Raw genomic sequence first — 22,366 nt, forward strand, 5'->3', positions numbered from 1 at the left:
TGCTAAGCCAGACTGTAGCAGTAGAAATCTACCAGGAAATACTCCGTAGAAATATTACATACAAACTGTGACATGCGAAAGCAACAAGATATAAAGTCTGAGCTTGAATACAAACAGAGGAGTGAGCTGAAAAACAGCTGCAGGATTACCGTTTGTTGTTAAATGATGCCCTCTAGTGGGCATCATGTCGTATTACAAGCAAGTGCAGGTGAAACGACAACAAATGCTTCAGGTTCTTATCAGCAGTCTGCTGGCAGAAGGTCAGGCTGCATTTCTTCCCTCAGCTCAGTTACAACATCAAAGCATGTAGAAACATCGTCAAGCGTTTATCTGGAAATACGCTGTCATCTATGACCAACCGCTGACGCACCACATGTCGACTCCTGACAGGTGGTAACATGGATTGCACATGAATTACTGTGAAGAGAGATGATTCAGAGAAGGAGCAGGACGCTGATGTGTTTAAAAGCTTTATTTATGTACATTAAGACACTTCTGGCTGCCCACCATCTATTTACACATATTTACATGAGAATAAAGCTATTTAAAATAAAAGTATCAGGCAGGAAATATCTTTTTTGCAAAGTGAGTGTCAGTTTAGTATCTTAAAAAAAGAAAATACGTGGAACGGTAAAGTTTTGATATAATTTTTAAAGAAAAGTCTCATTCCAGGTCACCCACCTCTGCTGTAAATACTGTAAGTAACGGTTATGATGTTGCATTTATGCTGCACGTGTGAAAAAAGGCAATAATGTAAATACACTGCGGGAAAAGTTTGTTAACGTGAAGTTAAAATTAACTTGTAAAACTCACTTTTCTTAATATAAGAAACACACAAAGATACGTAAAAGTGGACGACAACACGGGAGGGAAGTACAGTCCATGTGCAGTGGAAGGCAACATTAAATACTGTGAATGGATGGGTCGACACAGTACTTTAGATTAGAGCAGGTAACTCAGGTAACACCATAAAAATAGTCCATTTCTGTTGATGCGTTAATTAAATACGTTGAATCTTTTAAGTCTGATCAGTTGGATTATGTACAAATAGAAAAAAGCTTGTAAATAAACTGAAAAGAAAAATAGGTCTAAAGCAACAATGGTAAATTTAAGACTTGTTTATGTTGTAAATGTCACATTTCCTCATCTTGCTGAGGTAACAGTGCAGCTCCCCTCTAATTAATTAATGCTTTAAAGTACAGACACTGATCCAAAATTAACAAAAATCATCATATATTAGTGACAAATCACTTAAATCATCAGATTTCAGTGTGAAATATTGTCAGACTCACTTTTCAACCATATTTTGCTTAGATTACTAGACTTCTTTTGCCTTCTAGTGCACCAAATAAATGCCTGCTGTGTGATATTGTGAAATCACACAGTGCTATTAAGTGCCTCCTTCTTTACAGGTCTCGATAATGACAGTCTCTTTCATGAAAAAGCTGCAGTTGTGTGCGTTTTGTTGTGACCAGGCACGGTTCCTCTAATCCCAAACTGACATGGTAGCTTATAATCCCTCAACACAACCTTTCAGGAACACACACAGTTCTTTGGTAAATCTGCATCAAAGATAGAATTGACTCGTGTTAAACAATGTGAACGTTGACACCAGAGTCACTCATTTGTCCCTTGTTAGCTTTGCGGTGCTACACAAACAGAGTCGAGTAAAACTAACAGGTAACTATCAAAACTTTACTGCTTTCTGCTTATAGACCTACCGGTTAGCAGTTAGCTACATTTGCTCTGACTGAAATTATTTACATGATTATCAGTTAATTTTTTTGTGCAAACTCTGACATCATCGTGTCATTTTATTAACCACAAACTGTGTGACACAGCTTCTGTTATCTAAAAGTGCTTGCAGAACAATATTTACTCATGACACGAAATAAAAAAAGTTCAGTTCAACATTCTGCTTTCTCAAATCTAAGATTATGCTAACTAGTAGCATGAAACTTACTGCCGCAAAGCAGCAAATGCTAAGGTGCTCGTGTAAAACGTGCCACGGCAGATGTGCAGAAATGTCTCTGGGCTCAGTTTAGTTTAAAATCCCAACTATTCCTGCTGTCTAACATTAAACTTGCCATAGCCTGATAAGGAACAGGAACACGACGGTGACTTTGGAGCCCCAATTCACATTATTTAACGAAACAACACCCAAAAGCATAAAGCAATTTTCAAAACCATCACTGACCAACCGATCTTTGTATGACGAGAAGGTCAGCAGGTGACACGGGGATAAAACATTTTACCAAACAACTGAGTGTGATTCCGTCGCCACCAGAATGTCCTAAAGGCTCCTGAAGAACTGCAGGGAGAGTTCGTAGGTCAGAAACATGGTGGCGCTCATCGGGAAGCCTCGGATGGCATTCACAGACATTCCACGGAAGAAAACCTGCACGGAAAAGCAAATTTCAGTGACGAATTTCCCTTGGTGAAGTGACAAACAATCCTAAAGGACCTTTCACGACAAATATTTGGAATTTCCGCAGAAAAAGCTCGAAGCAGCACAAAACTAAGACAGCTAGTGCTTTTAGCATTGTACTATCACTGCCTTTATGCTTCCTATGAACACACATCTGAAGCTGTAGCCAGGAGGTGGTTAGCCGAGCTCTTCACTGAAGCGCATTATTATGTTAATTCAATGTGTCCTCAAACAGAAAAAGAAAAACAAGTTGTTTGGAGAGCGCTGTCAGGTAAAGTGTTCACTGGTTGCCTGGCAACCTCTCAGGAAAGTTTCCACTCCAGGAAGTGACTGTTGGTTTCCTAATTTCATCACAGATCTCCCCATAAAACTACAACTTGCATTCCTTGTTTGTGTACAGAACAAACAGACCAGATATACAATGTTAATTAGTGAATTTAGATGTGTAATCAGGCGTGAACTAACCGTGACGTCACCCGTTGGTTTCAACGCCGAGAAAATGAAGCCCGGATTTTGCTACTTCCTGGTCGCCATTTTGGATTTTTTTGGAGCCAGTGACGTAAAAAGCGTCATCAAACAGACTGGACCGGAGAGCAACTAGGGGCAGGACCTGTCTATGGGACTGTCTATCAAGTATAGCCACACCCCCTGGCTCCGCCAACTCTAAGGATTTATTTAAAATTCAGTATTGATTTATTTTAAGATCGGCCACCTGATCTCTCATTTTGACCATGAAAACTAACGGGAAAAAATCCTGAGCTGTAGAACATCAGTCTATCAAATTTTATTTTTTCCAAAAATGAATTGGGGTCTATGGAGAAAAAGCTTTTTGGAGCCAACCCTAGCGGACGGCGTGATATTGCAAGTTTTTAATACTTCTGGGTGGGCTTCAATTTCGGAGCCAGATGCTACAGCCATGGCCATAAGTTTGGACACAAGTACCATGACGCTTGTGAATCTTAGAAAATACCACAAAATACTGAAGTGTTTGGGTGATAATACACAACTCCTGAGAACTATATTAAGTTTCATATTTAAAAAAAACATCAAAAGAGTTTGGTATCATTTTGTTATTCTTACCAAATTCGGTTGTGAAAGTCCTGCATTTTTTATTTTCTTCTAATATTATGTTTTGGGAACAAAGTTGTTCCAATTGTTGGAATTTATTGATAATATTATATCCCATGTTGATTTGTTGACTAGTTAAACTGGTGCTGTCAAAAAATATTAGTTATGTTCTGTAATAGACATCAAAACAGACATAGGAAGTCATGCTGTGTCCAAACTTATGGCCATGGCTGTACGTCCATCTTTATATACAGTCTATTGTGCAACACCAACAGAGTGTGCTGACAAGTAAAGGCAGTAGGGGGCGCTGTTTTGTTGGAACATTAATCTGCAAAAATGTACTGTCATTTGAAGACTTCTTGCTGTGGAGGACACTGTCCTGTAGTAACCCAGCTGATTGATCTGTGGCCATCAGGTCACATGAACAATTCAGTGGTTTTTCTCAGAATTCCAAAGTTCTGCTGGTCTTCATCTGGAGACTGTGGTGTTTACAAAAAGAGACTAAAGCTTTTCCGTGAAGAGTTTATCTAAATTTTGCCACCTTTGAAGTAATGAATTGCTTTGGTCTTTTTTGATCATTTTGCTCACTAATTTAGTGATCGTCTAGGTGGAATGCAGAGTAATCACGCGTAACATACAGTATGTGAAATCCTTTATTATGCTAAATTAACCGCAGCATTCGCTGGATTAAGTGACACAAAACGTTGAGACAAAGACGGCTCGTTTGATGGGGAAACCCTGACAGCAGATGTTGGATGCAGCTTTGTGGTGTTGGACAATTGTTTCTGATATTTTTTCCCCTTAATGGGGTAAAAATGACATCAGAAACACTTTTAATTGCAATGCAGTTCAGCACATCACCACCGCCCACAATGACCTCATTAATTAACAAAATCTGATAGCTGCGCCTTCAATTAAACCTTAAATTGAATGATTAATTTCCTTCTAATCGGGAGCTTTATGTTCATACACACACAGTATTTGTTACAAGTTGCAACATGATCTTTTCCGAAAGAGGCTTGTCAGTATGTGGACGTTTAATTCACAACCAAAATCACGTGCTTCAAAACGCTTCAGGGGATCAAGTTCTGCCAACAGCCTGCCTCCCATCTGGGTGACGCAGTTCTCTACAGTCTCACGTTTAAATGATGAAACCATCTGCTTCATCTCCAGTTCAAGAGGCCTTTGTTTACTTATAACAGCCAGTTTAACAATAAAACTCTGACTCCACAGGCTCCTTCCACATAAGCAAACTAATAATGTACTGAAATGAACCCTGTTTTTCAGTCTTATGGCAGCAAAACGCCCTCAAGTCCAGCAATAACACAATAAACTTAAGAGTGCTGTGAGCAAATGCAGAAATCCGCTATTTTTGTATATTTTCCACACTTAAAATTGTCCAGGTCATCAAAATAATATTTATATTTACTGAATATTAGACAGAGATAACCCATAAAACACAAAATGCAGTTTACTGAAAAAGTAATTGCCCCCCTAAACCACATAACTGATTGGTCTGTTGGCAGCAAAAACTGCAGTTAAATGTTTGTGATCAGTCTTTTCCATCACCGTGGAGGAATTCTGCTCCACTCTTCTCTGCACAATAGTTTGAATTTGGTCACATTGGATGGTTTTAGATCATCAACTGTCCTTTTAAGGTCTTGTCACAGCCTCTCAGTTGGATCCAAGTCCAGACTTTGACTCCAAAACCTTCATCTGGTTCTTTTTAAGACATTCACATGTGGACTTGTTTGTGTCTTTTGGGTCTTTGTCTTGCTGCAGAACCCATTTGTGCCTGAGTTTTAGGTCATAAACTGGCCGACATGATGCATTTTTACCAGAAAATGTACTAGTTGATCTAACAAAGTGGCCACTCAATGCATGTTTGGGGTTTTATTCATAGCATTTGCTTCTCTATTCACTGCTCCAGCCTCCTAAACAATATTTTTAACATGTATAGTTTGCTAATAGAGTAGTGTGGGTCGGGTTTAAAGTGTCACCTGTGCACCCTCCGTCTTGTAGCTGTCGATGATGCAGTGTAGAATTCCCTTGTACTTCCTCTGCAGCTGAGCGTCGGCCTGCATTCGACTCTTCACCACGTCGGCTGGCGTGGCAGTGACCCAGGAGATGGACCCTGAGGAAGAGGAGAGAAGGCTTTAGCTCCCGTTGACCTGCTCAGACCGTCATTTAAAGTAATGCTTGAATTATTTATGTTCAAGTCCTGCCAAACTCAAGTAAATCAGAAAGTTAGATTTACAGTATACAAGAATACATGTGACATCACTGGAAGCTTGTTGGGTTTTTTTTTTTTAAATAACATGGAAGTGTCAAAGTTTGTATGTTTCAACTGCAAAACTCCATCTGAAGCACTGCATAGCATTTAAAGTCCTCAAATGAGACTCTCTGAACTGACAGAGTCCAAAAAAGGCACAATGATGCATTCCGGTGCCCTAATAAAACCTGTTTAGTCACATACTCATTAACACAGCCAATCAAGTGGAAAAGTACCAGCAGTGAAGTGGAACTGTCAGCTGATGCATACAGTAGATGCTACCAATCAATTAGGATTCAAAAACTAATCAATATTGCAGTGTGTTAACAAGCAGGGAAACACATTACAAGCTTTCGAAAGCATCCAGTAATGACAGATTAGATTCACTCACTCGACATCTGAATACATTGGTTCTTAAAATGAAAATGCTCTTACAGTGACTTTCTTACAGAGCAAAATAACAAAACTATTCATCTTCAGTGTGCTATAAAAGGCTACTATTACCAGCTACAGAGTGGAGCTGCTGCCGTTTATTTAAGATAACGTCTGAGTTTTCAGCTCAGTCTGGCTTCGGTGGACGATTCACATTCAGGCGGAACATCTGAACCTCAGTGATTTACGGCACCCAGCTGACTTCTGCTCTCTCCCTCCACCACGTTTTGCCTCCGTCACGTGTTCACAACTGCATCTGGAGGCAAGACCACAGACTAAAACACTCCCAGATCGAAGCCCACAGGCTACACGCTGAACACACGGCTCCCACTCATTCATGGGGTCGGTTCTGACCGGACACACCCCTTTCTGGTCCTGCCTCAGACTGCATCTGATTTTTAGAATCCTAAATGTGTAAGAGAAATAGTCACAGGAGGCAGACTTTAAGGATTTCTAGATTTTTTTTTTTAATTACACTGCTGGGAAATGAGGTCACTGTACCAGTTTAGACAGGATCTCATGTATCTGAATCACCTTTATGGAGCCACACTGTTTCACAAGTCAATAAAAACAATACTTTACACAGCAAACAGACGTCAATAAAAAGGCCCATCAAACAAACAGAATGCGTCGATAACGTTGCCTAACTGGCCCAAGAACGACGTGGGAGGTTATTTAAACAGTACAGAGGTCTGTGATTAAGCAGCGGATAAACTGACTCAACAATGTAAAGATAAAGAAATAGAGAACTAAATTCATGCATGAACCCTTTTTGGCTTTTTGGACGGGACTTTAGCACAACTCAGGTCCTTACTTTTACTCTACAGCCTTCAGATTAAAGCAAGACATGCACTTTTATGTTTTTACTTCAGATTTTTAACTTTAATTTGCAGCTAAACAGCATCTTTCCATACATGCATCAAGTTTTTGACTTAAATCAGTAACTACAGTACTCAGCTAATCAATTAGAGGAAGAAAAGAAAGCTATTTTGATCATTAAATATCTGTTTTAGTGAACTATAGTCAACAATAGTTTGATAGCATAATATATTTTACCTTATATGTATATTTGAATGCTTTTTAATATGGATGGCATCAATACAAATGTGTGAGAGAAATGTCTTTTTGGTTCCTCTGTCCTGGATCTATAGAGAAAGTGACATCTTCTGTTCTTCTTTTCTATTCTATAGTAGATTGAAGATGCTTTGGTTTTGGACTGATTGTCCCAAAAAAAAAATGCGACATTTGATGACTTATAATTGATGATTGATTGAGGAAATCCTGTTTATTTGGTATGGAGACACAGGAGTGCCACATGAAAATATGAATAAATAAATAAATAAATAAATAAATGTGGAAATATAAAGAGAAATAAATAAATAAATAAATAAATAAATAAAAGGAAAAAACTGAAAAAGTAAAAGCAAAGACAAAATTTTCCTTTTTATTTATTTCTCTTTATATTTTCACATTTATTTATTTATTTATTTCTCTTTATATATTTATTTATTTCTCTTTATATTTTCACATTTATTTATTTCTCTTTATATTTTCACATTTATTTATTTATTTATTTCTCTTTATATATTTATTTATTTCTCTTTATATTTTCACATTTATTTATTTCTCTTTATATTTTCACATTTATTTATTTCTCTTTATATTTTACCACGTATTTATTTCTCTTTATATTTCCACATTTATTTATTTATTTATTTCTCTTTATATTTTCACATTTATTTATTTATTTCTCTTTATATTTCCACATTTATTTATTTATTTCCACATTTATTTATTTATATTTTCATGTGGCACTCCTGTGACTCCATAGTTTGGTGCACTAAAGCACAACATCAACTAAATCTAACTAGGTAAGATGAAGTACCCTCTGCGTAAAAACAGACCTGGCATGTTCTAAGAAAAATAATCCTCAGAAATGACATTGATGATCAATCATTTGGTTGTTTTTTGAGGCAAATGAGCCAAAGATCCTGGAGTTTCCTGCTCCAGTGAACATCTGTAGGATTTGGAATCGGATACGACAAAGCAACGGACTGAATTTACAGATCGATCAAAGAAACAGGCAGTGGATTTTTCTCTAGAGATGCTTGTTAGCTGTTGCTTTACTCCCAAGCTACCGTTTACCAGACTGACCCAGATAATATTCTGGCCTTCATTCAGAAACGGTTTGAGATCCTGCCAGACCTGATTTAGCTGGAAGTGGCTCCAGTTGCTAAACAGTTCAGTGGAAATGCTGAGAATAAATGTTTGATTTATGATTAATAAAGGGCTTCATTATATGAAACATTTCCTGTATTAAACCAGGTAAGTCTGTAAGGGAGCCACTATGGGTGATCTGAACAGTCTTGAAAAGCTTTGAAATCTAAAATATGTTCCCTTTACAGACCTTGCATTATGTTAAAAAAAGCAAAATTTAAAATTCACTGGAAAGTTAAAAGCATGTGACTGGACTTGTGGGAGGCTATTCAGTCTTTTTTTCCTGTAAGCAGCAATAAAAAAGGTCTCCGTTTGAGAAAAATGATTAATTTCTGCTGCTTGTCTGGGTTTTGCTTATGAAGAAGTTGTGAAATTTGATCCTATGTGATATTAAAAGGTCATATTCAATTTAACTCTGTGATTTTATTTCATGTGTGTGAGCAGGCCTTTCTATAGAAAACGTAACAAGTATGCTCTGTGCTCGTCTCCAAGAAGAACGCAGCCAACAAATATTTACGTGCATAGCATCCTGTGCCTCTGCCTATAGAACATTATACTATCTGATTTAGACCCATGCCAACAGCCAAAGAGCCAGTGAGAAACACAGACTTAACTACAATCCACGTGTACACACTGAACAGTAAAGCTTGAATCAACACGGCCGGTCGGTGCGGTGTTGCTGCACCGCTGCAGGAGTGTTTTCCAACAGCTGTCAAAACCAAAACTCCCACTTTGCTGATTGAGACACACAGTTGCTCGTAATGTCTCCAACCCACAGAAAGAGGATCGGTTCTACATGAGTCAGCGGATCTGTGACTTCTTGTCCAGTACACACCCGTCACTCTGCTCAGTAAACTTAAGCAGTTTCCAGTCTGTGGCTACTAGTGTAAACCGATCGGGCATAACATTATGACCATCTGTCTAATACTGTGTTGCCCCTTTTGCTGCCAAAACAGTCCTGACCCATCAAGGTCTGGACTCCACCAGACCCCTGAAGGTGTGCTGTGGTATCTGACACCAAGATGTTAGCAGCAGATCCTTTAAGTCCAGGAAGTTGTGAGGTGGGGCCTCCATGGATCAGACTTGTTTGTCCAGTACATTCATAGATGCTGGATTGGATTGAGATCTGGGGAATTTGGAGGCAAAGCCAACACCTCAAACTCACTGTCATGCTCCTCAAATCATTCCTGAACCATTTTTGCTTCGTGACATGGTGCATTATCCTGCTGAAAGAAACCATCAGGGAATACTGTTTCCATGAAAGGATGTACACGGTCTGCAGCAATGCTTAGGTAGGTGGTACGTGTTAAAGTAACATCCACATGGATGGCAGGACCCAAGGTTTCCCAGCAGAACATTTCCCAAACCATCACACTGCCTCCACCTGCTTGCCTTCTTCCCACAGTGCATCCTGGTGCCATTTATTCCAGAGGTAAGCGACACACCAGACCATCCAAATGATGTTAAAGAACGCATGATTCATTAGACCAGACCACCTGCTTCCATTGCTCCCTGGTCCAGCATGGACAGCCTGACTGGTCTGCAGCTATGCAGTCTCTAGAAACTGTGATCCACTGTGTATTCTGACACCTTTCTATCAGAACTGGCATTAAGTTCTTCAGCAGTTTCAGCAACAGCAGCTCATCTGTTGGATCAGACCACACGGACCAGTCTTCCTCCCCACATGCATTAATGAGCCTTGGCCACCCGTGACCTTGTCCCCAGTTCACCACCGTTCCTTCTTTGGACCACTATTGATAGATCCTGACCACTGCAGACCAGGAACACCTCACAAGAGCTGCGGTTCTGGAGATGCTCTGACCCGGTCGTCTAACCATCACAATTTGGCCCTTATCAAACTCTCTCAAATCCTCATGCTTGCCCACTTTTCCTGCTTCTAACATCAACTTTGAGGACAAAATGTTCACTTGCTGCCTGACATATCCAACCCACTAACAGGAGCCATGATGAAGAGATAATCAGGATTCATCACTGCTGAAAAGTCAGGCATCATTTGTGCCGCTTACCTGCCAATCCTCCTGCGAGCCAGATGGAACAAGGATGAGGGGTTGACGTTGGGTCGGGCTTCAGCAGGTTACAGAAGATGGTGTAAGGAATGAAGTAGAGCGTGTATCCGGGGACGTCCCTCAGGATCATGGCCCCGGCTCCTCTGTACAGGCCCTGGAGGCCTTCGGTGTGCAAGATGCTGCTGATGCAGTGGAGGGGGCCCCGGTAGGCTCGTTGGGTGGGGATGTCAACGGAGCGCAGAGGAATGTCGGTGCCGCTCGACACGTTTCCAGCAAGGTGCAGGTTCTCTGTAGAAAGTCAGTGAGAACATTGTACAGCGCTCAACCCAGTTTTAATTTGTAATTCTGACACTGATGCTTCTTCTTTTCTAATGTATGTCTGCTGACTATCTGTGGGAGAAGTCCTGATATTCTGAGGGACACCTTTGTTTTAAATCTGATGTTTTGGTGTTTCTTTCTCCACACGCACACGAAAACTTTGGTGTCTAAAAAGCTGGGTGACTTAATGAGATAAACATGTTTTTTTTAAACATTCTTTTTCCACAATTTTACAATTTCATTTAGCAGTGCTTCATTTCATTTATCCAAAGTGACATACATCTGAGAGAAGACACAACGAAAGTACAGATCTAATCAGAAGAACGAAATGCATTTTTTCTAGAAACACAGGTTGAAATGTCTCTGCATGTTCAGGACACTTTGTGGTTTGCACATAAAACGAGTACTTTGTGTTTTAGTAACACACACACAAAAATATTGTCTTGGTCATAATCATGGTCTAAGAGTGCAGTGTCACCATCTCAGATACCAGGCTATGCTATGCTGAGTGGACATTCACAGTTTTTCCTGACAGTGACTAAACTTTCTGGCACTTTGCACCGCCGTAAAACAGTCTGTATCTGCTGAAAGTCAAGGACAACATGTTTTTAAGGGAAGTGAATGAAATACATGTAAGCCATTACAAGATAAGAGGCGTGAGTCTGGCCAACACCGTAAACAAATAAAAGCTAATAAATGTTTCACGTGCCAATTTTTCCTACAATCTGAACTGACCTGACCTCAGTTTTATTGGTTTACGGCTTTACAGAAAGATACAGTTCAGACAACACAACTGCAGCCAAAGCCAGAGACAAACTCGGAGTTTTAGACCCATCAAACTGGGCGATCCTTAAAAAGTTTCACTGTTACTTTTATGGACAATTACACGGCGGGGAAGCAAAAATGTTCTATTGACAAATTTGAATGTCCTGCCCAAACGGTGAGGGTAGTCAAAGCAATAATTAAAATCAAAGTTCCTTACCTTTAACCAATCTTTTTAGTATTTGTCAGACCTTGGTGCATTGTGAAACAAGCAAGGGACAAGCAAAACGCAACAGGGTTTGTGATCTCCTGGATGCCCAAATCCCTCAGAAGGACATTGCCAAGACTGTTGGCATCAGTGAGAGGACCATTCGCTGCCTCCAGCATGTCAGACAATCCAGTTTGGGCACCAAGACATCTCCAGATGGTTCTGGGAGTCTTGGGCTCAGATGGCAATAAGATGCCCCCCTACTTCTTCAAGCCAGATCAGAAAATTGGGGCTGATGTGAACTACAAAGTTCTGAGATACACCGTTTTGCCCTGGCTGAAGGCCACCTACCCTGACAACAACTATGTGTGGCAGCAAGATGGGGCTCCTGCTCACACATCAATCAAGGTCCAAAAGTTCTGTGAATAGAATATGGGGAACTTCTGGCCCAAAGGCATTTGGCCCCCCGAGCTCACCTCATCTAAACCCCCTGGATTTTTTCTGATGGGGCGCCATTGAGTTGAGGACTAATGCCACCCCTCATGCCAATATGGATTTACTTACGGCTGCATTCTCCAGGGAATGGGAGGATATCAGGAGGGCCTGTGTCTTTCAGAGGCTGTATCGAGGCCTTCATCATGGCTGATGGAGGATATATTGAATAAACATGTTCTGAAAGCTATAAATTTGTGTTCTTGAAGAAATCAGTTCAAAATTCCAAAGAAAAAAAAAGTTATACCCATTTATAGTTGTTTTTACCTGACAGGACATTTTTGCTTCCCCACCCTGTATAAATAAATATACAGACGCCCTTAAAGTTCATCCTCTAAATGCCCCCAAAATAGCACAGACACAGCAAAAGAGATTTTATTCCTCTGTCTTAAAATCTTAAGCAGGTGACCTGATTGAAGACGACACGGCAGAATTCAACCATGACAACACAAAGACGCCGTGGCATTGAGAAGACTACTGGTTTTCTGAGGAAGTGCCAGAAAACCCCAGAAAGGTTCGAAACAGTCTTGCAGTGTTCTTTGTTTTTGCTGCTCAACAGAAAAAAAAACAAAACAAGAAAAGTCCTCCAGGCAAAGAAACAACCAACCCCTGCGTACCTGCTAGAACCGTCTGCGTCTGCATTTGCAGTCTGATCTTGACCAGATCCACGGGGGCTCCCAGCCCCACCGACATCAGTCCGGTCAGCATGCTGGCCACGGTCAGGTCCAACATGCCGCAGGGATGTCGCCCGTCGCCATAGCGATACTTGCTTATGAGTCTCTGAGTGTTGCTGAAGAAGCCAAACACAGCCGAGTTGTAGAGCGTGATGCTGGCCAGAGGGAAAGACATGCCCTTAAAGAAGCCCGCGACCTGAGAGTGAGGGGGACAAGAAGGGAAGACGACGGTTATTGTATTTTATTTAGATTTTAATTATCCACGATAAAGAAAAAAAATACATGCAGTGAAAAGAAATATTGTATTTTTGCATATTTGTCAGAGTTCCAAATCATGAAACTAATTTTAATGTAAGAAAAAGAGACAACCCAAGAAAACACCATTCATTTAATTACTAAAAAGAAAATGCTGTCCAGCCCATTTTGCCCTACATGAGAAAGTAATTGCCCTTTTAGCTACAAATCTACCAAATGACCAAATATATATTTGTCAGTTGGTTCTCCATCCACACTCACACATGATCACCGTCAGGCTTGTTGAATCTAAACATCACTAAATAGAACCTGTCTTCATTATGAAGCAGCTAAAGGGTCTCAAAAAGCAGCGCATGATGCCACGTTCTGAAAAGACTGACCTACATTTGAAGGGCAAATCCACAAGCAAGTCCACCTCCGAGTGGCACAAAAAGAACTAAAGTTCTGGAGCGGCCGAGTCAAAGTTAAACCCGATTACGATGCTGTGACAAGACCTTAAAAGGACAGTGATGATCGAAAACCATCTAATGTGACGGAATTAAAACTATTCTGGAGAGAAGAGTGGAGCAGAATTCCTCCATGGTGATGTAAAAGACTGATCACAAGCTGGAACAAACATTTAACTGCAGATGTTGCTGCTAAGAGACCAACCAGTTATTAGGTTTAGGGGGGGCAGTTACTTTTTCACAGGGGTGTCATGGGTTTTCAATAAACCATCCTCTGTCTAATACTCAACACATAAAAGTATCAGTTTTATGATCTGGAACAGTTAAATGTGGGAAATATGCAGAAATAAAGGATTTCTGTACGGGGGCAAATACTTTCTGTGCCAAAAACTGAGCCGTTTCCATCTACAGCTGACTGTATGTGGATCAAACAGCCTCAACATGCAAATACTCGGTGTGACAGCAAAGGTGTGTCCTTGTGAAACTTTAATGTTTCTTGCAACTGAATAATTGTGAGCAAAGAAATGGCATGATGTTTAGGATTGTACTACAGACGCAAAGAACAACCAACCAGTTCATCAACTCTTGAATTTGTCACCAACTTTTAGATCATTTCGTACTTGAGCAATTTTTATTAGGTTTAAGGGACAATTACTTTTTTACAGGAGCATTCAATAAAGCATTTTGTAGGTTATCTCTGTCTAATATTCAATAAATAAAAATAATAGTTAGATGATGTGGAACATTCAAGTGTTAGAAATATATATATATATATATGTGTGTGTGTGTGTGTGTGTGTCAGGGTAGAGACTGCGATTTGGTAGAATTGGAGTTTCTACCAGTAGAATTGCCAATTCTACTGAATTGGTCAAGGTTAGGGTTAGGGTTAGCAATCACAATGTCTATGAGGAGAATTGCCAATTCTCCTAGTACAGATTGCGATTGGCATCTCTCCTAGAGGAGACTGCGATTGGCATCTCTACTAGGAGAATCGCCAATTCTACTGAATTGCCATCTCTACTGGACATATATATATATATCATGGCAGAGACTGCGATTTGGTAGAATTGGAGTTTCTAGAGACTCCAATCGCAATCTCTACTGGTAGAAACTCCAATTCTACCAAATCGCAGTCTCTACCCTGACATATATATGAACTTTATTACAGACACAGTGGTCCAGATAAGAGCAAAAAACAGTCCATAAAAAATAAAACACAACATATACACAATGAACAATTAAAAAAACAAATAAAAAGTCAATTACCTAAGAGGAGATTACTATACCAATGCTTCCATATCTTGGACAGATAGCGTGTAGTGCTAAATTTGATGTTAGTCAATGCCATAATTATGCTGTTCTCTGAGTTATACATGAAATAGAAGATTTTTTATGGCACTGTAGGTTAAAGAAGGCCTGAATTGAAGAGCACAGATTTGAAGCTCACGTGTTCTCTGAGGATTCTCATCTGTGCCAACAATGCACAGAATGATAAACGGGTTGAAGCTGCTGACAAATATTTCTGCCTCCTTTCTTCACGGAAAACACTCCCTCCTCGCAGAGCGGAGGTTTAGGTTTTAAGGAGACATGTTAAAGCTGAAACACAGCTGTCCACTGGCTGAATAAATCATGTGGATTCTGCAGCTAAAACTGCCCCACGTGGAGCAACAAGCAGCACTGAAAACAGACAAAAGCTACAAACATACCACACAGCCAACATTTTATCAGACTTGTAGGAACCACACTTGCACGAGCTTTTTCTTCGGTTCCCAGGTGGAATCAGTTCTGCTTTACAGTCCAACATGTTGGATCACTTTATGTTTGCCGAAAATGTGCTGCGGTAATGACTCATATGGTACTCATTGTTTAAACTTCTACAAGTCTTCACGTGCAGCTTTAAGATCTCGTACTGAGAAACTGGGTCAACAAAACAAAAACAGAATAACAGGTTCAAGATGGGAGTAGACGGAAAAACAACAAACCATAATTACAGTGTTGGAACGGAAAAATGGCAATGCACTAATTTTAAAAATCCAGTTAGATTCGATTAGACGGATACTTCATTTCTCCCTGTGGGGAAATTCACAATTTGCATAGTTTGCATCCTTCTCTTTCGTGCATCTCAGAGAGACACCTGATCATCCTGAATCCATTGAAGCAGGACAAAGACAAAGAAAAACAAAGAAAAGCACTCAGAGAGCACAGTACTCTGCAAAGACTGCTCAGTCGTATCATTTCTGGCGGCTGAAATCACAGTAGCGTATAATGTGAGCATTTAATATAGATGTGGCCACAAACAAAATGACGCTGGCGTGTGATATGCATGCGTAGTCGTGTGAACCCAACAAAGAGGCACAAGTTACTGAGACACAAGAAATAAATGGAACAATGCATTTCTTCCATTGCATCGTACATATATACATGATGCAGCACGGATGTCCAATCATCTTTGGCCTGAATGGTTATTTCTGTTGCAAGGATACCGAACTGTATTACCTAAATCTGTAGCAGGCGGCGAGAATTGATGGGACTCAGAAACGCCCCCACAATTTAATCAGTTGTTCCTTGTATCATTTCTGACAGATAAGTACCGAGAGCTCCACAACGGTCGATTTGTAGTAGGATCGCAATCATGTGATCGTCAGCAGGCAGCTGATGCAGTGTTCACTTGTTGTCATGGTTACAGTGATGCCGTGCCGCTATCTTGCAGCGACAGAGAAATCTTTAACTAATCTATGGATCCAGACTGTAAGCTGCATCACCAAAATCTAATCACTTGGTCCTTGTGTCTTTTCTGACCTTCCCTGAACATTTCATGTAAATCCATTAGTCCGTTTTTGAGTCATGTTGCTGACAGACAGACAGACGGACAAACGTACGCTGATGATCGCCACAGAACTCCGCTGTTCCTTGGTGGAGTAATAAAGAACTAGGTAACAGAAGAACTGACAGAAAACAGCCTAAATCCACTCAATAAGTGTGGCGAGTACTCAAAGATGCTTTTTACTGTACTACGCGCGAAAATAACTGGGAAGTCAAAAAGTTTTCTCAGCATTTTTTAAGGCATTCTTACTTGACTGTTGTGCCTAAGACACCTACACAGTACTTAGCATTTTTCATGGCAGATACTTTGCTCATTTACACTACTGTAGTTTGGGGTCACTTAGAAATGTCCTTGTTCTTGGAAGAAGAGCAGTTTTTCCAATGAAGACAACACTAAATGAATGATAAATCCAGTGCAGACATCGTTAATGTGGTAAATGACTATTCTAGAAGGAAACAGCTGATTTTTAATGGAGTATCTCCATAGGAGTACAGAGGAACATTTCCAGCAACCATCACTCCTGTGTTCTAATGCATGAAGCCACATCATTTAAGAAATATAGAAACAGTAAAGCGACGTGAGCAACAGAACTTTAGTCCTGATCTTTCATAAATGCCTGGAGACAACCTAAACCATGGTTTGTATCCTTAGAGAGAGTATGGAAATACCAACCCAACACAATCTGCAGCATACTTTCTGAACATGTGCAGTCAGGCCAACAGCCACACATTCATTTAGGGTTATTTTACACCTTTAAATAGCATGCAGTAACAATAACCATGACGGTATTTATCGCGTATACATGGACATGCAGAACAGGGCTGATCAAACAACTGAGATGTGAACTTTGGCACATTTCATGATTCCATTATTTTATCAGTCTGTGCCTTTTATCGCTCAGCGTACAAGCATTCAGTTAAACAAGGAGGACATCTTCTGTATATGGTGCAGTGCATTGAATGGAGGCAGAGAAGAAGTGTGGCTGTTTACCGTCTCCTTCCTGTAGATGCTGAGGACACAGTGTAAAGGGCTTCTGTAGCCTTTCCCCGCCTGCAGCCGCGTCTGAAGGAAACAAAACAACCAGAGTTTAAAGTTTAAAGAGTCTTTTCAACTTTCCAATCTAGCTTTTATGTCAATAGCACAAACTGGAAAACGCATTTTGTCAGAAGCTGCTTTTCCACCCAGCACAGATGACCTCTACTCTATTTTACTGAAAGATGAAGCTGCAGTTTGACATAGTTCCAGCACAAAGCTTGAGAGACAGCAAAGAGTTTAGAGCAGCTGCTTTCCCTTGATGGGTTTTTACAAACACAGAACACCACATTACACTGGATCTTTTACAACATAACTTTTGTTTTGAAACTGCTTCTGTGGAGCAGCTGCTATTTCCATCCACTAACATTATTTACCTGCAAGCTTTCAGCGTCTTATAGCAAGAATATACCTCAATCCTCAGTATCTTTTACCCTGCTACATCTCCATAGTAACTGATGCTGTGAAGCTAACCGGGTTCTGTTCAGAGTTTAGATTTAAATCAGCTGTAAGAAGCGTCTCCTTTCAACCAAATCGTTTCCTGACGATTATTAATGAGCGATACAGATTCTCATCTGAAGGAAAATGTTTTTTCTGTAAACACGTTGAGCGGTACGTCACTAAAACCACTGAATTAAACTGTGCAGTTACAGTATCACACAGTGTAGGCATCGTGTTGCCATGGGAACCCAATATGCATTTAGCTGGTGATGCAGAAATCGTATAAAAGTGTTTTTATTTTGCTGGTGCCGCAGCTGATAGAATCCAGATTAGAATATTGATTATTCTGCTGGTATTTACTGCAGAGAATATTCAGTCCGTAACATTAATTTCACTTTGATCTGGCCAAAAATGTAAGTGATTTCCTGCATTATCGAACAGCGTCAGGCTTAAATTTCAATACAATATCATGCTTAAATGCATGAAGCTTCATGGTTTTATTGTGCAGCTGTCAGTTATCAATAATCAGCTGCACAGATGAGTAAAATAAATATATTACCACATGTTTAACAGTTTTCTACCAACATTCTTGTCTTGCATCATTTCCAGCAGCAGCACTTTCCCTTCAGGTTTCCATCTCCAGTCACTGCGCTGTTCAGGTTACTCACAACACTAAAACACGGTCATTTTGTCGGTGGATTCCCCATTAACTTCTAGTAAATGCTGCCTTTCTGTGAGGTATTTTAGCTGGAAACAATAATGGAAAAACTCATTTTCTCCTCTTCCACATCTAACTAAGTGTTTAAATCTTTTATTCTGAAACATTTCCAATCAAAGAATCTGGAAATATGTGACATCCAGACATCTGTTCACTATTAAATCCTTCTCTACTGCACCATAAAAACACATTTTTTTCATTTTGCAGCCCGACGTCAGCAGACAGATGCAGGTTCACCGGAATAAATCCCGCAATAAACAACAAGTAAATGAGTTCAACGTTGTAAATGAGTCTTAATTGTTCTTATGTAACTGCAGGATGTGCAATGATATAAAGAGACCTGATGAGCTGCAGGTTTTTTGCTCTTTAATACACCAACTATAACTAGGCAGTAATAAAAGTGGAGGAATCCTGATGTAAATACCTTGACTGTATCCAGAGGATGGCCCACGACTACACTGGAAGCTCCTGCAGCCAAAAAAAAAAAACACACAAAATGAGAGGAATTCACAAAAATAGAGATTCTGCATGAAACAGGCCAACTTTATGATAGCTGGTGCTACAACAAACACTACTGAAGCTCAAAACCTCCCACCAGAGGACACCACTGCATGTGTGGAGTACTACCTTTAGCTTTAATCTACGTGTGGTTGGATTTTGGTTTGTGCCACTAAAACATGGAGATATAATGACACACTTTGAATCCATTGCGACAGAATAAAGACACGGAGTTACACTACCATTTAAAAGTTTGGGATCACTTAAAAATGTAGCTATTTTTGAAAGAAAAGCATTTTTCTTGTCAATAAAGATAACATTAAATGAATCAGAAATACAGTCTAGACATTGTTCATGTGGTAAATGACTATTGTAGCTGGAAACAGCTGATTTTTAATGGAATATCTCCATAGGGGTACAGAGGAACATTTCCAGCAACCATCACTCCTGTGTTCTAATGCTACATTGTGTTAGCTAATGGTGTTGAAAGGCTCACTGATGATTGGAAAACCTTTGTGCAGTTATGTTAGCACATGGATAAAAGTGGGAGTTTTCATGGAGAACAGAATTGTCTGGGTAACCCCAAACTTTTAGTGTATCCAACAGAAGAACTAACTGAAAAAAACCTAACTTCACTAAAGAAGTGTGGCGAGTTTCTCCGATAAGCCTGGAACAGTTTAAAAGGAAAAGATTTTTACTGTACTTTACGTGAAAATAAGTGAAACTCAAAACTTTCCACTGTATTCTTTCAGGCTTTCTTACATCAACACAGTACTGCATGTGTTCTTCTTCTGCAGCTAGTTGCAGAAAACGTAAAACCCAATCTCTTAAAAAAAAAAAAGAAAAAGCGCAGACAAACATGAAGCTGACAGTAGCGTCTAATTTGCAGCTTTTCCGCTGATCTTAAAACATCCCACAAACTAAAAAAATCTCACACCAGTGGATATCGTTGAGTACTAAATTTGGCTTTAACTTCTGTGTGGTCGGCTTTATTTTTTGCCGCTAAAACATGGAGATGTAATGACACACTTTTGGTAAGTTTGCACTACGTTTCTGCATGTATCTGTGGAGAACAAACGTCCAGCCCGGTCAGAATGAGCTGCCATCGTGGGGCCCCATGGCAGACGTGGGTTATTGTGGCCGGATTGACCCCCTGTTCCTGCCTCACTGCCTTCAAATATGCATCAAGCAAACATGGCAACACTTAACGAGCCCAGATAACAACCAGCACCACTCAGCTGAGGTTTTCAGGACCAGAACAGACTGAGCACCGCTAGAAGAACTCTCAATTCTGATCTGGTCCTCTTTAGCTTGATGGTGTTTTCCTAACTGATGAACATGAGAATATTGATGAAAAACATGAAACTCTAACCCTTTTAAATCCTCTTCAATCCCAGTCTTTTTGTTTGCTGTGTGTTGCTTCAGGAATTCGGGACACGCCAGTCAGACATGTTACAAAATGTACATTCACACCTGCAGCCATCGGGATTTCCCAAATGTGTCGTTTCCGCATTTCTACTTCGCCATGTTATGTTTAATTCAAAAGCAGCCAAAACCTCAAAAGTCTTGGTGATGGGAGAGAATGAGAGTCCAGAAGTTAGAGTCAGGATGTGTTTGGGTTCACCAAATTGAAACACAACTACTATTTTATTCACTGAAAGATAAAGGATGTGCAGTTTGCAGCAAATATAAGGATTTTAGCTGTTTCTTGGTCACCTAAAATCAACACGCTGTCAGCTGGGAACACAAATAATTTGGCTGAAAGATGGAATTTTGCATTTCTGATTTATTTGTCTTAGATTTAATTACATTTTTTGATGGATTTTGCTTTTTTGCAGGGCTTCTGTGTTTTTTTAAACATAATTTTTTACATTTTGGAGCAACATCCATCACAAACCACCTGCTTTATATTTAAATATGAACATTACTGTTATAAATCTTTTTAAAAATTTACTTTTTTGACTTCTTAGCTTCTTTTCTAAAGCCAGTTTAAAACTCTGCATTTGGACTAGAAGCCTGAATTAAATTTTACTGGTGCCTCATTAAGTAATTATGCATACACAGGCATATTTATATTTTAAAAGAACTGCCATGGGAGTATAACTGATGAACAAACAAACAACCTGATGGATTGGAGGCCGACTTCTCTCCCCTTTTTTAATGTTGTTGTTTGTGCACTTAAACTTGACGCAGCAGCAGCGCCCCCGCGGTCACTCCTGGTACTGCATGTAATTAACTTGAAAAAGTGGTTTCCTCACCAGAATTTTAAAAAGTTCTGCTTCATAAATCCTGCAGCCACACAGCGTGAAGACATTTCAGGAGGAGAAAACAGCTTTATTTGAAAACTAGATTGAAGGCAGTGGAGATGAGAGTGTTTATCTGAGAGTGGAAACGGAGGTGGGGGTGGATTTTTCAGCAGACCCTCCATTGCTTCCAGTGAAGGTGGATGCAAGAGGGGCTGCAGGAGTTTCCCTGCACGAAGCGTGATAACAATAATAATAATAATAATAATAATAATAGCAACAACAATAGCAAAGCAGCTGGTTGAAGCTTCTGGAGATGTTTTTGCAGCTGTTTCCAGATTTCATCCAAACAAACAAGCAGCCTCCAGCTCCCCTCACAGATCCACTAAATGAGTAAAAACCTCAGAATCACTGGGACTCACCGCCGATCCATCCCGCGACGAAATCATCCACACGAAAACCTTTTGAGCTCTGCATCTTCAGCTAACACCGTCCAGAAACTTCAGCTCCACCGCCTCTCATGGGTCAGCTGCGTAAAAAAGACAAAACAACTCTGGGAATATTCCAGCCACAGTGAACAGACGCACACACGAGCAGCGGTTTTTATTGATAACGCTTCGGGCACATGCAATTCTGAGAAAACAAAACGATTTCAAACAGACTTTGCCTTGATAAGAAAGCAGCGACAGAGGGGTGGAGAGAACTGACCAATCGCAGCAGAGCTTCGGTTTGACGGACAGATCCGGCGGCCAATCAGGTGTGAGCTCACTAAAGTACTGCAGCCTATAGAGAGGCTGTCATGGAAATGAGCCATGAGGAGGACAGCTGAGCAGAAATAGACTGCTGTAAACTTTCACTTACCTTTTTACACACAGTGCTGTGAAAAAGTATTTGCCCCTTACAGAAATCTTCTATTTTTGTTTTTGTCACACTTAAATGTTTCAGATCATCAAACTAATATTTATATTGGCTGATTATTACACGGAGGTAACCTGCAAAAATATAAAATGC

The 22,366-nt window shown here is 40.1% G+C and overlaps 1 protein-coding gene across 1 annotated transcript; it reads right to left on the bottom strand.

Annotated features, from left to right (window-relative positions):
* Positions 1-457: 457 nt before the first annotated feature.
* On the bottom strand, positions 458-21,997 carry slc25a48 (solute carrier family 25 member 48). The gene is made up of 7 exons (XM_022218262.2): positions 21,778-21,997; positions 19,039-19,082; positions 17,414-17,485; positions 12,842-13,094; positions 10,445-10,732; positions 5,497-5,630; positions 458-2,398 (listed from the first exon to the last, which is right to left on the bottom strand). The coding sequence occupies exons 1-7, from the start codon at positions 21,830-21,832 to the stop codon at positions 2,294-2,296; spliced, it is 951 nt and encodes a 316-aa protein (XP_022073954.1). The 5' UTR covers positions 21,833-21,997; the 3' UTR covers positions 458-2,293.
* Positions 21,998-22,366: the final 369 nt, after the last annotated feature.

Source organism: Acanthochromis polyacanthus, chromosome 10 (genome assembly GCF_021347895.1).
Source record: "Acanthochromis polyacanthus isolate Apoly-LR-REF ecotype Palm Island chromosome 10, KAUST_Apoly_ChrSc, whole genome shotgun sequence".
In the NCBI taxonomy this organism is placed as follows: domain Eukaryota; kingdom Metazoa; phylum Chordata; class Actinopteri; family Pomacentridae; genus Acanthochromis; species Acanthochromis polyacanthus.

Coding starts and splice junctions, on each gene's coding strand:
- slc25a48 (XM_022218262.2), bottom strand. CDS start 21,832: ATGCAGAGCTCAAAAGGTTTTCGTGTGGATGATTTCGTCGCGGGATGG. Junction 13,095..17,413: donor GCATCTACAGGAAGGAGACG/GTAAACAGCCAC, acceptor CCTCACTCTCAG/GTCGCGGGCTTCTTTAAGGG. Junction 5,631..10,444: donor GCTCGCAGGAGGATTGGCAG/GTAAGCGGCACA, acceptor CCTCTTCCTCAG/GGTCCATCTCCTGGGTCACT.